The sequence below is a fragment of the Ranitomeya variabilis genome, chromosome 2, assembly GCF_051348905.1.
Source record: "Ranitomeya variabilis isolate aRanVar5 chromosome 2, aRanVar5.hap1, whole genome shotgun sequence".
Taxonomy (NCBI): domain Eukaryota; kingdom Metazoa; phylum Chordata; class Amphibia; order Anura; family Dendrobatidae; genus Ranitomeya; species Ranitomeya variabilis.
The window spans coordinates 298,537,426-298,554,407 of record NC_135233.1 but is presented as its reverse complement, the minus strand read 5'-3'; the positions used below and the strand labels follow the sequence as shown (position 1 = coordinate 298,554,407).

Sequence of the window (16,982 nt, the reverse complement as noted above, 5' to 3'; positions counted from 1 at the left end):
TGTAGATGGGATATCAATGCTGCAGCCCTCTAAACCAAGACTGGCAGCTAGTAACATCTTAATTTGTTGTTTTGAAGCATTATTACTTTTGCCCCACCTTTCTTCATACCTAGGCAAACCATTCAACTTGTGTTGGGCTGTAGGCCATAGTGCCCCAGGGGAGTAATATGGAACTTTTGTCAACTGATTTTATGTTCCACTTTTTTTCTTTGTCACCTCAATGCTCCACCTCATTTTTTTATCCTATAACTTATTGTGTTGCTAAACTTGAAATGTAAGTCTCTTAGATGTCCTGTATAGCTTAGTCATAGTCAGCGATATTTGGATTTAGCACATTTCTTATGCATATACCCACAAAACTTGATCTTGAGAATTCTTTCAAGCTGTTCCATAACCTAGCCACTGAATCTCATGATACAAGCTTGGCACCAAGTAATTGTATTAATTTCAGGGAACATGTTAGTAGCAGTTTCAGGACTGTTTCCTCATCAAAAAAGCTCCTAACAGCATCACCCCCTTTTCCATTACAATGTGTGCCTCATATTGAAAGTCTAGGTTCACCATGTACCTACAAGAGGAACGGCTTAGAAGGCCATTCTCCAATATATTGGAATTATCAAAATTGTTTTCTGTAGCAATGTGTCCTGATGATTTTCTGCACTTGTAATCAATGGAGATGTTGACAGGTGTAATTTACCAACTGCTAAAGTAAAAACTCCCCTCACTCAATTATATTGTGCATTCAAGCAGACTCACTTAGTAATCCCCATAAAGATCAGGCACTGATAAAGGGCTTTGCCTGATCTTAGAGAGAACTGTGAATTTTTACCATAGCTGCACCGTACTTTCCATTTCCCTGCCCTCATCCCAATGGTCAGGTGAGAAAAGAAAAGGAAGCTGGGAAAGTGATACAGACCCATGGAGTCACTGAAACAGAGGGTAGAGAAGGCAGGTGGAGCAGTACATGGGACGAAGGTGCGTTCTGTGTGGAACCAGGAGAGCTATTGTTGGTGAGGGGGCAAGAAGAGCTAGCTCTCTGTCAAAGTGCCTAAATTGCAGTCTGTAAGGGAGAGGCAGTCTTAGGGAGTAGTTTGTGAGAGAGAAGGGATGTGAGAGCAATTTGAGTAAGAGACGGACCAGTCTGTGCGAGAAATGGAGGTCATTGGAAGACGTGAGTGATAAAGAAGCAGATGGTGTAAGTGAAATGGGCATAGGGAATGGTCTGTGAGACATGAAGGCCATAGGGAGCAGTCTGATGGAGACATTGGTACCAGGAATAGGAGGAACTCTATAGGAACCGTAAGAAGAAATCTGGGTGAGAAATGGATGTTTATCCATTCTAGTGCCAGCCTTTCTGCTACAGAGATGATGCTGAAGCCTACAGGGGCAAGTAACCCTCTGATCCATTTCTTTATCGCTTCTTTGGGTGACACAGGTAACCATGGGTGTATGCTGCTTTCGCTAGGGGGCTGACACTAGGCAAAAAAGGAAAATGGCTCCTCCTCAGCAGTATACACTCACCGACAGGCACAAAGTACCTCAGTTTAAGCTTAGTGTCTGTAGGAGACGGACCTGGATCTGATCCCAGATCCGCATTTTTCTTTTCAGGTTCCCTGTGTATTTTTACTAATCTTTTCCCTTTGTGTTTCAGGTTCCTTTGTTCTTAGAGTAACGGTGTAGTTTCTCACCCTGTTTTCCTGTACTTATGAGACCAAAAGAGCAGTGTGGTGTCACCCACATCGCCCACTCTCGGGCCCGCAAGGCAGGACCTATTCCCCTGTCACCTTTACGGGTGCTTCAGGGTGATTCCAGGTGGTGGGTCCTAGCCTTTTCCCCTCCCCAACTCTGTCCTTGGAGAGGGCTGGGAGGAAGACGGTGGTCACCAGTGGTGGCCTCCCCCCCCCCCCCCTTCTTGTAAGGGGTTGACACCATCTTCTGCACCATGATGTGGGAAGGAGGATCTCTAATACCAGGACCCTCATCCATCTGAGGGCTCCTGAAGGTATCCTCATCAGTGTAGAGGGACCGGGACTCGCCTCTTAGGTATGTATGTTTCCTTCCCCGCAGCAGCACGCGACAGGTCTACAAATCATAACCGTCCCTTCATCTGACCACCACATGGTACAGGGTGGCTTTAGTGCAGTAATACTCACTCAGCCGTGGCCATTTCTCCCTAGCCGGTCTCAGACTTTGTGAGCCGATCCCTTTCTTTCCTGTTCGTGCCTCCTCACCGGCTTCCCCGGCCACTCACCACCGCACGTTTAAATTGCGCTCTCTTTTCAGACCACCGGCTTTCCCGGCCACTCACCACTGCGCGTTTAAATTGGTCTCTCTTTTCAGACCAAGGTCTTGCTCTTCCTCCTCTCTCCTGCTCAGATCTGGACATGCCCACCACTATGCAGCACGCGTCTTCTCGGCATCCTTTTGTTCCTATTACGGAGCTCCCTCTCCCTATCGGTACACGCCCTTGGCGATTCAGCCAGTAGGGGGGGTGTTTTCAGTTTCCCAACAGCCGGCATTCAGTCACTCCCACCGCAGTGCATCGTCCTTGCTGTGACACAGCACAGCCGATGCTAATATTGGAACTTGCACCTCAGCTGATTGTAATCCTGTGTAAGGCACTGCCTTTATCTGCTCCTTTCCTGCGCCCTCAGCGTTAGACCGTCTATCCTGCAGACATCTGCCCCAGGGAGACACAGTCATCTGCTGATTGCTGCTGACATCTGGTAGGCTCTGCCCTCTCTCTTTTTCTGTCCATATATAGCGCTTCTCAGCAGTATTACCAAGGCTTGACTTGTGCCCAACCCTAGAGAGGCTTCTTTTTGGCCCTCTAAGCCTACTGTGATTCATTACGCTTCTGCCCTCTGCAAAAGAGGTTGGCCTTCTCCTGTCTGCCAGTCTTGCAGCCCTTCTACCATGTTTGCCCCACAGGAGCTCCCTACCACCCGGGATGAGGGCATACCCCTTCCTTGGGCGTAGGCTGTTGCTATGTCATGGTCGGTCTCCAACCTGACAAAAGTATTACAGTCTCTGGTCCAGGTCCTTAGTGGAATGAAGACAAGTATTGGGTGCCTATGTCCTTTTCCCTTCCCTCCATCCTGGTTTTTCTCCAAGCAGGTCTTGACTCTGGTCTATCACTTAGTAACCTTAAGGGTCAAGTTTCTGCACTGTCGATCCTTTTCCAATGAAATCTGGCTTCTTATTGTCAGGTTAAAATTTTCCTTCAGGGAGTCGCCCTCCTGGCACCTCCTTATTGTCCTCCTATAGATCCATGGGATCTTAACCTTGTTCTTGGCACACTCCAGCGCTCTCCTTATGAGCCCATTCAAGACATTCCCTCATCTGTCAAGGAAGGTTGCCTTTTTAGATGCCATTACGTACATCAGGAGAGTCTATGGGTTAGCGGCATTATCCTGCCGTTCTCCGTTCCTGATTCTACATTAGGACAAGGTGGTTATCAGACCCGTTCCTTCCTTCTTGCCTAAGGTGGTCTCTTCATTTCACATTAATGAAGAAACTGTCCTTCCATCTCTGTCCCTCTCCGGTCCATCCCCTGGAGAAGTCCCTCCATAAGTTGGATCTGGTTAGAGCTATCCCAGTCTACCTTTCAAGGACTGCTTCCATTCACCACTCTGATGCCCTATTTTTCATCTCTGAAGGACGTCGTAAGGAGCTCCCAGCTTCCGAGTCCACTATTGCCCGTTAAATTCGTTCAGCAATATTGGAGGCATACCGTGTTCAGGACAAACAGCCTCCTCTGGTGTTAAAGGCTCACTCCACCCGGGCGGTGGGAGCTTCCTGGGCAGTTCATCACCAGACCTCAACTTTACAGATTTGTAAGGCCATGACCTGGTCATCTTTGTACACCTTTGTGAGGTTTTACAGGGTTTCATACCTCGTCTGATGCAGGCCTGGGAAGGGGGGTGCTGAAGGTAGCGGTTACGCACCAGCCGACCTTAGTCTGTTTTCTTTGCATTCTTTCTGTTTCTCAGCCTTGGGATTGCTTTGAGACATCCCATGGATACCTGTGTCCCCAATGAAGAGATAAAGAAAGAGGGATTTTTGGTACTCACCATAAAATTTATTTCTTGGAGCCTTCATTCGGGGACACAGCGCCCTCCCTAACTGTTTGTACCTCTATTGAGCCTACGTGCCTTTGTTGTTGGGTTGGTGCATATGTTGAGTTTTGGTCGTTTCTCCTACTGCTTTAACACTATCTGAGGTACTTTGCGCCTGTCGATGGGTGTATACTGCTGAGGAGGAGCTATTTTCCTTTTTTGCCTAGTGTCAGCCTCCTACAGCAGCATACACCCATGGTTAGCTGTATCCCCCAATGAAGGCTCTAAGAAAGAGATTTTACGGTGAGGACCAAAAATCACTCTTTTTCTGCTTTAAATCACCAGGGCTGCAGACATTACTCTCTTTTGACCCCTATGCTGCCAGGGATACTAACAATGACCTTTTCACTTCCATAGGCCACCAGGGATGTAGGCCCTAAATTATTCTCTGCCCTACTAGGCTACAAATTATACTGAATTTGAGCACTTTACTGGTCTCTACACAACCCTAGGTAATGATGACATTTTTTAGCACTATAGAGACATTTTTTGCCATTGTTCTGGATTGCACAGTTCAGAATAAACAGGTGCCAAGTTTAAGGCTTCCCTTCTCACTAAATGCAAAGGGAGAGGGAACACTGGGCATGTTATTTCCTTTCTATCACTGTTGAAATACATAGATCGGGATTTTGTTTTATCATAATGTGGCTGAATTTTTTTCCCCTTTTTTAAAGTTTTTATGGAATGCCAGATGTTGGTAATTCAGCTTTGAAATTATATTTGAGAGTTTTTCCTCTTCTGAAGGATTGGATAATATTATTACAGTGGTTAGGAATATAATTTTTGATGAGCAATTCTTAGATACGTTTTTGTAGATTAACTGAAGGCGATTCTTTGCTTTATGGAGGTCATTTACAAAAGCCTGTTCTGTGGAGACACAATGACCTACCTGCCAGTCAATTAGCTCGGATTGTTTATTTTTTCTGTTAAGGGTTGGTTGTACATAACCACATGTTGGAGCAGTGTGGCAATGGCAATATTTAGCAATGGTGTGGCCTTTAGCAATAAATTGGATCTTTTATTAACCATATGTCCTGTATTCAGTAGTACACACCAGAATATTGATAAAAACAGCTTGTACCCATGCCTGTAGACTAGCTGAGGTTTTTCCTCCTCTGCATACAGAACATCTTATCTAACAGATCAACATCTTGAAGAAAAACTTTATACTCAGAAAAATATACTAAGACAGATGGGTCTGAACCTCCTCTGTAAGTGAATGGAAAGACACCATCTTCCTGTTAGAACAGCTAAAATAATATTTATCTCCTAGGTTGCAGCTAGGTTGCTGGGATATATCCCATCTGCTCAGCACGCGTATAAAATGTCACTGCATAAAGAGCAAGCTTATAAAAATGGAAACTGTTAGGTTAAAAATAAAACTTTCTCTTAAAACTTCCTGTCATTTCCCTTTTTAAACATTTCCGATAAAAGTGAGTAACACAAATGTATCCACTTTTTACAACATACTTATCATAATTTAATTATTAATAAATGCATAATAAATATTTATTGTTTAAAGTGCAACCAACCTGTTGTTCTCCTCTTTTCTCTTTTTTTAATTAGAAACCCAATACTGTTAAAGACCCGTAATAGTTGGGGCCCCTGTTGGGAATGTTGCATTGGTGCCCATGAGCTTCAAGTTACGCTACTGCATATTGCCACTCCTGGCCACCTTATATGCACATCCCCGCTCAAGTGAATGTACCGCAGATGGCCTAGAGAGGTTTTTGAGGACTGGTAGGGATTAGTGATGAGCGAGTGTGCGCGTTACTCGAGTTTTCTGAGCATGCTTGGGTGTTCTCCGAGTATCTTTGGCATTCTCCGAGTATCTTGGGCATGCTCGTAGATTATGTTTGTGCCCCCGCAGCTGCATGATTTGCGGCTGTTAGACAACCTGAACACATGTAGGGACTGCCTGTTTGTTAGGGAATCCCTATATGTATTCAGACTGTCTAGCAGCCACAAATCATGCAGCTGGGGGGGCTCAAACATAATCTATGAGCACGCCCAAGATACTAAGAGAACACCCGAGCATGCTCGGAAATCTCGAGTAACGAGCACACTCGCTCATCACTAGTAGGGGTTGTAATATGTTAGTATCAATATATACATTCTTTTCAGAATATCGGAATACCCATTTATAGGAGTTTTACCACAAACAAAAGTTCATTTTAATGAATAGATCTTGGAGTAATAATAAGTTTCACAATTGGATGTCTTTAAATAAAATGTTCCTGTGCTGAGATAATCTTATAAATGTGTCCCTGCTGTGTACTGTGTAATGGCTGTGTCTGACCGTGCAGGAACATGGTCTGATCATACCACAGCTCCTGGGCAGGACGGGGAAGTAAAATAGAGTATACAGACAGGACAGCACTGAAGTGAAACATTGTTTAAAAACAGGCAGGGAAATGTTTTACTCACAGAAATAATCAGCTGTGATCCCTTACTGTCCTGTCTGTAAACTATTTTGCGTCCTCCCCTGCCCAGGAGCTGTGGTATGATCAGACCATGTTCCTGTATGGACAGACACAGCCATTACACAGTACACAGCAGGGGTACATTTATAAGATTATCTCAGCAGAGGGACATTTTATTTAAACAAATCCAATTGTGGAAGTTATTATTCCAAGATCTATTGATTAAAATGAACTTTTGTTTGTGGGAAAACCCCTTTAACTTTTAAAATCCAATAGCATTGTTTTGTGGAAGTGCACAAACTTCATTCCTGGTGCTGGCACCAACATAGTTAAGTTCAGTAATTTGTACTTTTTTCAGTAGATAACAAGTGTAATCGCCTACACCTTTGAAGCAAACAATGGGAACTTGTCAAACATTTAAAATACACACACTGTGTATTAAAGGATTTGTGGGCAGAGTCTGTATAATACAGTAAAAAAAAATGTATACTTTGTATTTTATACTCAAGATGGAAAGCTGTACTCAAGCTTTGAAGTGACTTTGGGATTTTTTTTATAATTTTGGATGAAATAACCAACAAAATAGCCTGAATTATAGTCCTTCTAGGTTAGCTACAGGTAAACGTTACCACACTAGTGCATGTATTACAGTTGTGAAGGGATGGTGCAAAACACAAATTAGTTTTCATCTTAAATGCCTATCTATTTAATAACCCCTTCACCACCTTGCGATTTTCCATTTTTGCTTTTTCGTTTTTTGTTCCCCTTCTTCTCAGAGCCATATTTTTTTTTTATTTTTCCATCAATATAGCCATATGAGGGCTTGTTTTTTGTGGGACAAGTTGTACTTATGAATTACACCATTGATTTTATCATATAATGTACTGGAAAATCGGGAAAATAATCTAAAATTCCAAGTGCAGTGACATTGCAAAAAAGTGCGATTCCACAATTTTATTTTTATTTTTTTTTATTTACCATATTAACTAAATGCTAAAACTGACCTGCCAATATGATTTTCCATGTCAGTATGAGTAAGCCGATACCAAACACGCATACCTTCATTTTTATTTAAGTGGTGAAATAAAATCTTCAAATTTTGTAAGAAACAAAAATGTCATTTTCTGAGACCAGTAGCCTCTCCATTTGTCGGGGTCTCGGTGAGGAGTTATTTTTTGCGCTCTGAGCTGACATTTTTATTGGTACCATTTTGGGGTAAATATGATATTTTGGTTGCCTGGCATTGTTTATAATGTTACAAAACCATAGTTCTGGCGGTCTAATTTTTTTCTCGCTTCATTTACCGATCAGATTAATTTACTTTATATTTTGATAGATCAGACATTTCTGAACACAGTGATATCAAATGTGTATTATTTTTTTAAATTATTTTATTTTGAATGGTGTAAAAGGGCACTAGTTTGAACTTCAGTTTCTTTGCTTTTTTTAAAATATTTTTTTTATTTTTTTTTTAACTTTATGCTTACTTCAATAATCCACTTAGGACATTTGAAGCTGCATTCAACTGATCGCCTGTGCTACACATAGCAGAGCCTCAGATCATGTGATAGGGGCGCCGATAGATGTGTCTTGTGATGTGAATCCGCCGGGCTTGTGTTAAATGAGGCTGTCAGAGATTGACATTAGAATTTAAGTTAACAGCCGCGTATGGATCTCAAATCCACCCACGTCTGTTAGATGCACATGACAGCTGATCAGATGAGCAGGGAAAGATGCGGGCTCAGCGCTGGAGCCTTCATCAAATGCAGGGACACGACCTTGGATGTAGCTATACGTCCAAGGTCGTGAAGGGGTTGATGCCGTAATCCAATCTATTTTTTAATATATTTTAATTCAAAAGTCCTTACAATTTACAGCTTTGTTTTTGATAAAGCTTCATTTGAGAATCTCCGTGCGTGCTGCAATACCCAAAGTATCATCAGGGTTGTCAATTCCGATGGATGCTCAGTATATTCGTGGCACTGTCCGTGCTTGTTGTAAGAAGAACACCTGGCAAGCAAAGACCAGCGCCACCCCCACAACTTGTATTCTTCTTACAACACGCACTGACAGTGCGCTCTGTTGACGGCTCATTACTTCTGATCAGAGCCGACGATTGAGCACATTCTCACCGATTTCAATATTGATAATCTATCCTGAGGATGAGTAAGTATTAATTAATATTTTTAATAATGATCGTTAGTGATAAGGATATACAATTAATTGTATAAAACAAATCCTTTAATCCTGTAAATTGCATGTCATAACCTCCATGGATCAGACTTGTTTTTCTAGCACATCCCGCTGATATTGGGATTGAAATCTAGAGAATTTGGAGTCATTAGCTTGATTTCGGTCCTTCGCTAAACACATTTTTCAGGGTGTCAGGATACATTTTCTATCTCAAAAAATGCCATGAAGGGGTGTCATAGGTCTGCAGCAATTTGTACTAGATGGTGTGTGTCAAAGTAAAATCAACATGAAGAACTAAGATTTCCCATAGCATAACAATGCCTCCGTAGGCCTTTTTCCTCATAATGCATCATGGTACTATCTGTTTCCCAGGTAAGTTTTGCAAGGATTGAGAAAACCTAATTCATCAGATAAGCCACCTTCTCACATTGCTTTATGGTCTAGTTCTGATGCTCATGCGCTCTTTTTAGGTGATTAGACACTGACTAGTCTTATGCACCGAGCTGTTATGCATTTTGGCTTAGACAGATGAAGGCGCTTCTGCCAGTTTTCTGACTTAAAACACCACTTGCTAACTTTTTGAGCAACTTGGAAGTTTTGGAAAAATTTGACTTTAGGCATGTGTAAGATAAGACATGGCTAAGCCCACCTACCTATTCATGAAAATTTATACCACTTTAGTGGTGTAACTTTCGCCAAAAATGCCGTCCAGTCTACAAGTTGAGTATATTTCTAGCGGAGGATCACTTGTAAGATGTGCCTAATTTATTAAGTGATGTGCATCTCCTTATGTATCTTACACCAGACGCCCCTATTAAAACTGGTGTTGTATACATCCATCTCAACGATGGGGCATAGAAGAGAAAGAGGCACCTGATTTATTGAGATGCTTTCCACATCAGGCGCATCTTACAACGTCAGGTAGGGGACTGGAGTAATATTTTTAGTGTAAGATACAAAATGACTGATAAGGAACTAGATGGGTGAGTGTTGACTCAGAGCTGTCCGAAACTGGCGTGAAAATGCCAAAAGTTGCCAAATTTTGCTCAACCATGTGTTGCGCCAACATTGTACAACTTTTCAAGATGTTTTAAACCAGAATTGTGACGTAAACACCTTAATGAATGTGTTCTCCCCCTTTCTATTGAAAATAGTATTTATCCTTCCACACTTTGTACTTCAGTAACGCACCTCCAATATCACACTACATAGGCTAGTCTTCGCCGTTCATGCTAATCATGCGATATGGATGTACATGGACCATTCTTACTTATACTAAGTACTGTATACTGGGAATACCCCGGAAGACATGACATTTTGGAGACGTGCTGACTAGGGTTGAGCGAAACGGATCGGTCATTTTCAAAAGTCGCCGACTTTTGGCAAAGTCGGGTTTCGTGAAACCCGACCCGACCCCAGCGTGGGATCGGCCACACGGTTGGCGATTTTCGCGCCAAAGTCGCGTTTCGTATTACGCTTTCCCCGCCATTTTTTTCAGCCAATGAAGGAGTGTGTGCAGCGTGATGACATGGGTTCCGGCTCGCTTTGTGCGGCGTCACAAGGGGTAAAACCGCCATCTTAACGTTTGGGATATAGCAATTCCCACAGTGAAACACAAATTTTAGAGAGAGAGAGAGATATTAAAAAAAAAACCAAAAAAACAATCCCCATTGACTTGCATTGGGTTTCGTGTTTCGGTCGGCCCCCCGACTTTTCACAATAATCGGCCGATTTCACACGATCCGACTTTCGAGACAGTCGGGTTTCACCCTAGTGCTGACCAGTGCGGCTGGGATAAAGTCTCACATTATCTTGCACTTGCTCATTATTCTACTTTTTAAAGCTGTTTGCTTGCTGCCCAACACATGCCACCAATTTGCTGGAGCCATCGTCTTCTAATCAGCATTCTGTACTTGAATACCCATGCTTCGACAGTGTAGGTTGTCGATCTTGGGTTATCGGTGCCTTACCTGGCACACAAGGCCATAGCTTATTGTGTATACAAAATAATTACCAAAGTGAAAACCTGACAAGAGAGGTAATTGGAATTATTAGCGGTAGTCGAAGTCAGGGAAGCATACCTTAAATATATGAGCGTTCACATTCATGTTCAATTCCTGTTAAGCATTCACGTCCTGGTCATCTATTGTGAATACATGTCAATGAGAGCCGCCAACTGAAATCAGACATATGTGTTCGTCTTCTCTCCTGATCATCAGTCAGTCGTTGCTCTCATACACACTAGACCGTCATTTGAACACGTCGATACCAACAGGTTTGGTCGTAAATAGTCTGTATATTGGGCCTTAGGGTATGTGCACACGTCAGGATTTCTTCAGGAATTTTTGCGTTTTTTTTTGTGGATTTCCCCAATAAAAACGCTATAATACCGCATAAAAAACGCATACATTATGCATCCTATCATTTAGAATGCATTCCGCATTTTTTGTGCAAATGTTGCGTTTTTTTCCGCAAAAAATAACGCATTCCGGAAAAAGAAGCAACATGTTCATTATTTTTGCGGATTTCCATGAAATTGGAGTGTCAGGAAAAAAACGCAAAAAAATCCGCATAAAATCCGCAAAAAAAAAAAACGCGTCAAAAACACGCAAAAAAACGCATGCGGATTTCTGGCAGAAATGTCCGGATTTTGTCAGGAAAATTTCTGCAAGAAATCCTGACGTGTGCACATACCCTCACACCACTGACAAACACTACAATCAGTCTCTCCCCAGACTGAAATGGCTGATAACAAGGAACAATAGCTTACATCCAACTGCACAACAAATGAAGATAAGACTTGAGGTTTTGCTAGGGAAACAATGTAGCTGCCTGTGCACAATAGAAAGCTGTAAATGGATCACAATATGCACCGAAATTAGTATGTATGTTCTGATTCAGCGCGAGAGACAAAAAGCTGTAATAGTTCTATTTCTGTAACCTTTTCTATGCCAAGCTACAATAACAGGCACTCCTGGCTCCTTTCCAGCTGTTATTCGCTATAGCTTTAAGGGAACTGGGCTGGCTAAGGTCAGGAATCTATAGTAGCACACAAAGGGTTGTGTCACTATGTATTTCTGGCCGTGCCCCCGGGGTATGATGAGTAAAAGGGTGGCTGGAATTATTGGTGTGCACGATGGTAAAGGAAAGTGGTAGGACAGGTAGACACTCCCATCTGCAGTTTATTTCTGCTCTCAAGACCGGAGCCACGAAGAACATATGGACTGGTAGAGTGTTGTGCCCACTCTGACTTGCACTGGCTTCCTGGGATCGTTTTCTGAACCAAAGCTCTAGGTAACCTTGGAATTTGACTAATGACCTCCGCTTTGTTCTAGCCACAAGCTCTACGCTCCATGTTTACGCAGTTCTGTTTTTTTCTAAATCGGCACGTCCTGTCCATCCGGTGTTTGCTTTTCCCTTGCTCTTACCTTAAAGAACAGATATGACCGCATACGGTTACCTTGGCTGAATCTGCCTGCACCTCTGGAATAAGTTGGGTTCTGTAGCTTTCTTTGGAACGAGTACTGACGAGTAAATATCCGCCCCCACAGTACACATTCACTCACCATATGTCATGATGATCTAAATCTAGAAAATAATCTTTATTTCTTCTGAGCGTCAACCAGTCCAGTTTTACAACTCTTGTTTTCTTCACAGGAAAAACTGTGACGTCTGAAATGGACCCTAAACCCTATTACTACAGACAATGGGGACCACTGTAGTCTGCTGGTGTGACTTGGAAACACTCTGACTGCACTGGGGAAAGTGGATGGAAATTATCCTTCATTACTTTTGGATAGCAACTAAATTGAGAAGATGAAGCTGCCAAATTTCCACATGTTCAGCTCGTGCTAACGCCATTCTTCAGAGAGAAGTCTTCCTTGCCTCTGGTCCCTCCATGGTTAAACTTGACCAGCTTGATTTTAACTAGTCATTTCTGTTGGTGTTTGTAATGAAGAACAGCTCGGGCACCATGCTGGACCTCAGCTTCTTGACGGATGACGAGTATGACAAACTCATGAAAGTCCTGCAAAGAGATGCTGAGCTGCAGAAGAAGGACGGTGACCGCATCAGGTAGGACCCTACTATACATACAGATCACTAGGCTGCAACATCCCATCATAAAGACAGTGTTACTCAGATCCTATCCTGCAGTACCTGCTGAAAATGAGTAGAGTTAACCCTTCATCAGTCAACAAGTAGGAAAGCAGCAACATACACTGTAATGTCATAAGCAACGAAAAGGTCTACTACTTTTAATAAACTCCTTTGTTTTCCCTTCTATGTACAGTAAAGTGATTATTGCAGGATATCCTTGTAGGAGTTATTGCGGCTTATTCTTCTAAAATGTATGTAAAGTGAAGTAAAAAAATGAGATGTAGTATGTGTAGACAGTATAGACTGTCCATACATTGTACAGTATAGGCTTTGAATATCCCGCAGTACCCCAAGTGTATGCTTCTGAACCACAGACTAATTAGGCAATATCTATAGATATAGGGGAGGGTTAGCTCTCTAATTTTGCACCCTCCAGACACACACCCGAACTGGTTAGGTAGTGTGTGCGTATGTATGTATGTATGTGTATATATATATATATATATATATATATATATATATATATATATATATATATATATATATATATATATATATATGTATGTATATATATATATATATATATATATACACATACACACAAATACACACACACACATATATATATATATATATGTGTGTGTATATATATATATAATGTGTATGTATGTGTGTGTATTTGTGTGTGTATATATATATATGTATATATATATATATATATATATATATATATATATATATATGTGTGTGTGTGCTTATAGATAGATATAGATACAGGTGCTTTTCACAAAATTAGAATATCATCAGAGAGTTAATTGATTTCAGTTCTTCAATACAAAAAGTGAAACTCGTATATTATATAGTCATTACAGAGTGATCTATTTCACGTGTTTATTTCTGTTAATGTTGGTGATTATTAGTGATGAGCGAGTGTACTCGTTGCTCGGGTTTTCCCGAGTACGCTCGGGTGGTTTCAGAGTACTTATGACGACCCGAAAACCCAAAAGTCATTATCTCAGTAAATTAGAATACTTTATAACACCAGCTTGAAAAATGATTTTAATCTGAAATGTTGGCCTACTGAAATGTAAATTCAATAAATGTACTCAATACTTGGTCGGGGATCCTTTGGCATCAATTACTGCATCAATGCAGCGTGGCATGGAGGCGATCAGCCTGTGGCCCTTCTGAGGTGTTATGGAAGCCCAGGTTGCTTTGATAGCAGCCTTCAGCTCGTCTGCATTATTGGGTCAGGTGTCTTTCATCTTCCTCTTGACATTAATACCCGGGGTTAAGGTCAATCGAGTTTGCTGGCCAATGAAGCACAGTGATACTGTTGTTTGTAAACCAGTATTGGTATTTTTGGCAGTGTGGACAGATGCCAAGTCCTGCTGGAGAATGAAATTTCCATCTCCAAAAAGCTTGTTGGCAGAGGGAAGCATGAAGTGCTCTAAAATTTCCTGGTAGACGGTTGCGCTGACTTTGGTCTTGATAAAACACAGTGGACCTACACCAGCAGATGACATGGCTCCCAAACCATCACTGATTGTGGAAACTTCACACTAGACCTCAAGCAGCTTGGATTGTGGCCTCTCCACTCTTCTTCCAGACTCTGGGACCTTGATTTCCAAAGTCTAGTGTGAAGTTTCCACTGTCCAAATTGTTGGCACCCTTGAAATTGTTCCCGAAAGTGAAGTATTTATCCCAGAAAATTATTGCAATTATACATGTTTTTTTATACACATGTTTATTTCGTTTGTGTTTATTGGAACAACACAAAAAATGGTCCAGAGAAAATTATTTGCACCTTTCCAAAATTGTGGGTAAACAACCTTATTTCAAGCATGTGATGCTCGTTCAAACTCACCTGTGGCAAGTAGCTGGTGTGGGCAATATGAAAATCACACCTGAAACCAGATTAAAAGGGGAGATGTTGACGCAATCTTTTCATTGTGTGTTTGTGTGTGCCACACTAAGCATGGAGAACAGAAAAGACCTGTCTGAGGACTTGAGAACCAAAATTGTTTAAAAATATTAACAATGTCAAGGTTACAAGTCCATCTCCAGAGATTTTGATGTTCCATTGTCCACGGTGTGCAAGAAGTTTACAATCCATGGCATTTTAGCCAATGTCCCTGGATGGCAGAGAAAATTTGATTAAAAGGTTCCAACACAGAACAGTTTGGATGGTGGATAAAGCAGCGTTAATCAAGTTTCAAAGAAATTCAAGCTGTCCTGCAGGCTCAGGGTGTGTCAGTGTCAGCCCAAGTTATCTGTAGACATTTGAATGAAATGAAATGCTATGGCAGGAGACCCAGGAGGACCCACTGCTCACGCAGACATAAAAAGCTAGACTAGAAACATATTGAAAGATAACAAAGACACCGTAACACAAAGTTCTAACAAAATATATCCATTAAGGAGAAATGAACTATGTGTCCATTAAAGGGAAATAAACCGATAGAAGGTCCAGTGCAGTAGAGAATAAGAACATACAAGAAAAAGCACATAAGGAACCAGGATAGAGTAAATAGTGTTTATTTATCAAAACATTTAAAACTTTGTTTAAATAACAATAAAAATACAGAGCAGAGTAAAGAGGGTAAACAGGGAACTAACTATGATTCACTATAGGTACTTTTTGGTTTGTCTTTCTTTACCTCGGACCTGTGGTCCCACTTTATTGGTGACTTTCATTGCCTGTTTACCCTCTTTACTCTGCTCTGTATTTTTATTGTTATTTAAACAGTGTTTTAAATGCTTTGATAAATAAAAAACTATTTTACCCTATCCTGGGTCCTTATGTGCTTTTTTTCTTGTATGTTCTTATAAAAAGCTAGACTGCAGTTTGTCAAAATGTATGTGAGTAAGCCAAAATACTTATTGAAAAGCGTCTTGTGGACAGATAAGACCAAGATAGAGCTTTTGGTAAAGCACATTATTCTACTGTTTACTGAAAACGGAATGAGGCCTACAAAGAAAAGAACACAGTACCTACAGTCAAATATGGTGGAGGTTCTTAGATTTTTTTGCTGCCTCTGGCACAGGATGCATTGACTGTATGTAAGGCATCGTGAAATCTGATGATTACCAAAGGATTTGGGGCTTGCAATGTAGGGTTCAGTGTCAGAAAGCTGGAATTGCATCATGGGTCTTCCAGCAGGACAATTACACCAAACATCAAGAAGCACCCTTAAATGGATGGAAACAAAGCGCTGGAGAGTTCTGAAGTGGTCAGCAATGAGTCCGGATCTAAATCACATTGTATTACCTGTGTGGATAGATGTTAAAATTGCTGATGGGAGGCGGCGCCTTCAAATATGAGAGACCTGGAGCAGATTGCAAAATAAGTCATCTAAAATTCCAGTTGAGAGTTGGGAGAAGCTTGATGATGGTTATAGGAAGCGACTGATTTCAGTTATTTATTCCAAAGGGTGAGCAACCAGATCTTAAGTTGAGGGTGCCAACAATTTTGTTCTGTCCATTTTTGAGGTTTTGTGTGAAATTCTGTAAAATTTTCCTTTTTCTCTCTCTTTTTTGTGTTGTTCCAATATACACAAAGGAAATAAACATGTGCATAACAAAACATGTGTAATTGCAATCATATTCGGGGAAAAATACTTCATTTTCTGGAACAATTTAAAGGCTGCCAACACTTTCAACCATAACTGTATATATAAACCGTTTGTGTTCCAAATAGTTTGATTGGGAATATCTCAACAAAAGAGAGGCGAAATTAAACAAAACAAAACACTAAATCAAAAAAGTTTTATTTGCTCGGCAGTACCTATTACATCGTGTGTCTGTCCAGTTCAAGATGAAAAATTTGGCGAAGGGTCCTCTTTTATCCCCTTAACAACATATGACGTTCAGGGTATTATTTATTATTATTATTATTTATTTATAAAGCACCATTGATTCCATGGTGCTGTACATGAGAATGGGTTACATACAAGTTACAGATATCACTTACAGTACACAAACTAACAATTACAGACTGATACAGAGGGGCGAGGACCCTGCCCTTTTGGGCTTACATTCTACAGGATTAAGGGGAAGGAGACAATAGGCTGAGGGTAGCAGGGGCTCCCGTGTTGGTGAGGCAGTATCTCCGGTAGTGGTGAGGAGGCAGCGGGGTCAGTGCAGGCTG

At 41.3% G+C, this 16,982-nt stretch overlaps 1 protein-coding gene across 2 annotated transcripts in view; it reads left to right on the top strand.

Annotated features, from left to right (window-relative positions):
- The window catches only part of LOC143805612 (synaptotagmin-like protein 2), a 110,511-nt gene that overhangs the window by 30,203 nt on the left and 63,326 nt on the right, over positions 1–16,982 (top strand). The window contains exons 1-2 of one of the 2 annotated variants that reach the window (XM_077285132.1): positions 11,891–12,028; positions 12,392–12,808. In XM_077285132.1, the coding sequence (XP_077141247.1) occupies positions 12,687–12,808 (122 nt within the window). In that variant the 5' untranslated portion in view covers positions 11,891–12,028; positions 12,392–12,686. Of the gene's footprint in view, positions 1–11,890; positions 12,029–12,391; positions 12,809–16,982 lie in introns of those variants that run through there. The other variant, XM_077285133.1, reaches the window with a different exon arrangement.